Consider the following 3,836-nt stretch of genomic DNA (forward strand, 5'->3'; position numbering starts at 1 on the left):
AACGGAAAAACTTTTTGAGGTACAGCAATTTTGCATGCAGCTTCCCCCTCCTCCCCTTCCCTTAGCCGTCCAACACCCGCCTGGCCTGGCATCTGCTCCTTGCACAGCTTGTTATGGATGAGAGATGGATGGTTTGAAGACCGTTCCACCATCGTCAAATGAGTTCGCAACGGGTTGGCTGCTGGCTGGGCCGGAAGGGATCCGGTAACTTACATTCGGGACAGACTTCACAATCAAGAAAAAAAAAAAAAAGGTCTCGATGCAGATGCATAGACTCCCGCAGGACATTTTTATATCCGCAGATCCTCATCGTTCGGACTTTTGGGCTTCGAACCAGGGCCGCGGGGGTAGCAAGTGCAGTCAAGGCTGTGGGTTTTCCCACCTGCTAGCCAACTTACTTGCCAAAGTTAACTACTTAGTTGCTTGCAAGTTGTTTCTGCACTGCAGGTTCGTCCAACGGGAGGACCACGTCCCATTGCATATGACTGACATCCACCTTTTTTTTATTCTTATTCCTGTTATTGTTATTATTGTTGCATCTGTGCCCTTTTTCTTTTTCAACCAGTTGATATTAAATATATCATCGTACATACGTCCATCTGAGTCTGAGCAGAAGAAGTCTGTTGTTTTATCCAACTCAACTCAACTCACTTTTCCCTTCAACTCGAACTCAACACAGTTTTGGGCCTGGCCCTGCAGCTGGTGGCGACGTACGGTGACCCAACATCGCCTATAATTATACCCACACCACCACCACCTCCACCACCTCCTGTCCCTTCCCTTCTTAGCTTTCCCTCCTACAACCTTCCATCATCACTATAATCTATTCCTTCTAGACTTCTTTTTTCCTTTTTATTTTTTTAATCTTCTTATATAGCTTTGCCTGTTAGCGACGTTCTTCTTCTTCTTCTTCTCCTTCTTCTTTTTTCTATCTTCGATTCTTCCATTCACGACCTGGCAGTTCTTTCGGATTACTCTTGCTGACATTCCCTCTGGCAGTTCTCACGGGCTGGGATTCCCACTCCTCCACCATTCGATTATCAGCACGCTGAAGCCGGTCTTACTTTCGACTTCCAGTTCGACAAGGGCAGCCCATACACCCAGGCTCTCAGCAACATGGCAGCCTCCTACACCAACCGAAGGTCTCCTCTGCAATGTAAGCGCTCCTCCATCTTTCAGCCCTGTGACAAATCCGGCTTGCCACAAAGTGACATCGGATCCTTCCCTGTCCCATGTACCACCAGCAGTTTACTAAATTTTGTGAAATCTGCCTTAGACAACACTCAACTCCCGCAGATAACCGGGCCTACTGCTGCGTATCCTACCTATCCAGCAGATACTCCTTCTACATATCAGACTCCTCAACAGAGCACTCCATCAACCTTCGAACCAGGTCAATTTCAACAGACTTCTCAAGTTTCCACTCCATTCCCTCGTGTGACAGGATGTTCTCCAGCTCGGGGCTCATCGAACACCGATTTCACTATTGTCGTTTCCTCTACGACCGACTTGACAATGGACAAGAACAGGACTTATAGGGTGATGTTTGGATCCAAGAGATGTCCAGTCTCTATCCAGAAGGCCTCTGCTATCGATGGCTTCATGTCTTTCAACCTTCTGACCAAAGTTCCACCAAGCTCGACAACTGGATGGTATGGCGAGAAGGTTCCAGTTTACTTCAACGTTGAGGACGAGCACGGCATGGAATTGAACACCGAAGAAATTACCGAATTCATCTATACCGATGTTTCGCCACCACAATCTTATGAGTCATCTCCTACACCAGATGGCTCGGGCAGAAAGCGAAGACTCTCTAGCGGTGCTAAGGACATTGCCAGCGATATCTACAAGATGACTGTTAAACGACCAGCTCTCCAGCCAAGAATTCCAGGAAAGGAGGAGGATTACGCCATCTATTCTTATCCCTCGGTCAGCGGTTCTTCTTTCCCATCATACACACAAACCGCCATCTATGGAGATGCCAGCCGACCAGCTTCGTGGAATGTCGGCTCGACTTCAGACCACGTCGGAAACCCAACATTGGTTAGGACCTCGACTCTTCAACAATCACATGGATCTTTCAACCCATACCAGCTCCCACAGAAGGCCAACCTCGCTCTCCAGGGAGACTTGAACTCGATGGCCGAGAACTGGACTGCTGAAGAGTGGCAAAACAAGCGTCGACTGGTTCAGTTCCGTCGCACTCAACGAGGCAACACAGTCGAGGCTAGCTTCGCACCGGTCAGCCCGAGCGAACGCCAAGCAAACAGCATCTGCATCAGCTGTATCTGGTGGGCGGAGCGACAGGAGACATTCGTCACCAGTGTCGACTGCATCTACCTTCTTGAAGCTCTCGTCGGTGTTAGGTTCACCGTCGAAGAGAAGAACAGGATCAGGCGAAATCTCGAGGGGTTCCATCCTTTGACCGTCTCCAAGGCTAAGGCCGATAGCGAACCATTCTTCAAGCTCATCATGTCTTTCCCAAACCCAAAGCCCAGAAACATCGAGAAAGATGTCAAGGTTTTTCCATGGAAGATTCTCACTTTGGCTCTTAAGAAAATTATTGGCAAATACGTAAGCACCGCCTTTTCCGCAGTTACATTTGATTCACTATAAATAGTCTAGCTAACCTGAACTCGGTATAGTCCGCCAGCTATTCGTCGACAGCTTCCGTGATGAGCCCACCAATGGGTTCTTCCGGCCCAATGATTCAGAATGCATCCCCTCGTTCTAGCTCGACTTCTCCTTCCGTTCCTCAGCGTGCTACTGCCAGCGTCTCGCCACCCGCCGCTGCACATGCTTATCCTCAACAGATCGATCGCCCAGCAGTTACCCGTGCTGATGTTCTCTCCGGCCACTTGCAACCTGGCATGGCACTCCCAGCCGCCACATGGGCACCGCTTCCTCACCATGTTCCTGCGATCTCGACACAGCAACATATCCCAAGAACATCATGGGATGGGATGGGCCGACAGAACCTTGAGATTCCTCCAGTCTATGCCGATAACGTTCCGACTGTACCTCAACAAACGATGCATAACCTTGCTTACCAGCAAAGGTTGCCAAACCCATACCAAGGCAGCGTCGACGGAAGCCAACAGCTCCCGCGACACAACACCTACTCGATGTCCTAAATATATATTCAACACTTGGGGGAAGTAGCCTGCATTGTAATCACCTTTTTCATTTTTCTTTTCAAATTGGGTTACGAATTGTTACGATACCTATGATGTATTTCTCATTATTGTTTTTAATTACCTTTGGTTTTTGCGGCTTTGTTTTTCCTTTTCTCATTCGTGTTACTCGCTGGGTTCTTTCTTTCGTTTTGTCATTCGAGGAAATATTCACTGGAGGAAAGCTTTGTTCTACATCATACACTTGCATCGGGGAGTTCGTTTTCGCTTTCTTGATTATTCTTTTGGCCCTGAAATACCTAAGCATCCGGGTCTCGTGTTTCCTAATTTCCTTTTCATACGGGTTTTTTTCCTTCACTGGTGATCGCGGTGTACTGTTTTCCATTAGTCACATTTCTTATTCATGGGTTTTCTTTATTCTCTATCGTATTGTATATTTTCATCTCTTGCATACCTATCTTGCCACTTGTCATACTGCTAGCCTAAACAACAGCAGGCATCTTTTCCCAATACTGGCAATCATATAATCTACGAGGACATTTTTACTCTCCTCTGATACACATATCCTCTCGCATATTGGCAACACTTTTTTTTTTCCTTTTGTGCACCCAAAAAATTGCTCTGGTCTCTTTCTTTCTTTCTTTTTTTCCTTTTCGCAATTGGCTTCGGGAGGATATTTGCTTAGCTCTCACAAATTTTTTT

General features: G+C 47.2%; 1 protein-coding gene across 1 annotated transcript; it reads left to right on the forward strand.

The window, feature by feature from the left end:
- Positions 1 to 1,116: 1,116 nt before the first annotated feature.
- AOL_s00210g120 (uncharacterized protein) lies at positions 1,117 to 3,134 on the forward strand (the record flags this gene model as incomplete). Its single annotated transcript, XM_011128922.1, has 3 exons — positions 1,117 to 1,156; positions 1,277 to 2,574; positions 2,646 to 3,134. 3 exons carry the CDS (start codon positions 1,117 to 1,119, stop codon positions 3,132 to 3,134), a joined length of 1,827 nt encoding a protein of 608 aa, XP_011127224.1.
- Positions 3,135 to 3,836: the final 702 nt, after the last annotated feature.

Source organism: Orbilia oligospora (assembly GCF_000225545.1).
Source record: "Orbilia oligospora ATCC 24927 unplaced genomic scaffold scaffold00210, whole genome shotgun sequence".
NCBI lineage: Eukaryota > Fungi > Ascomycota > Orbiliomycetes > Orbiliales > Orbiliaceae > Orbilia > Orbilia oligospora.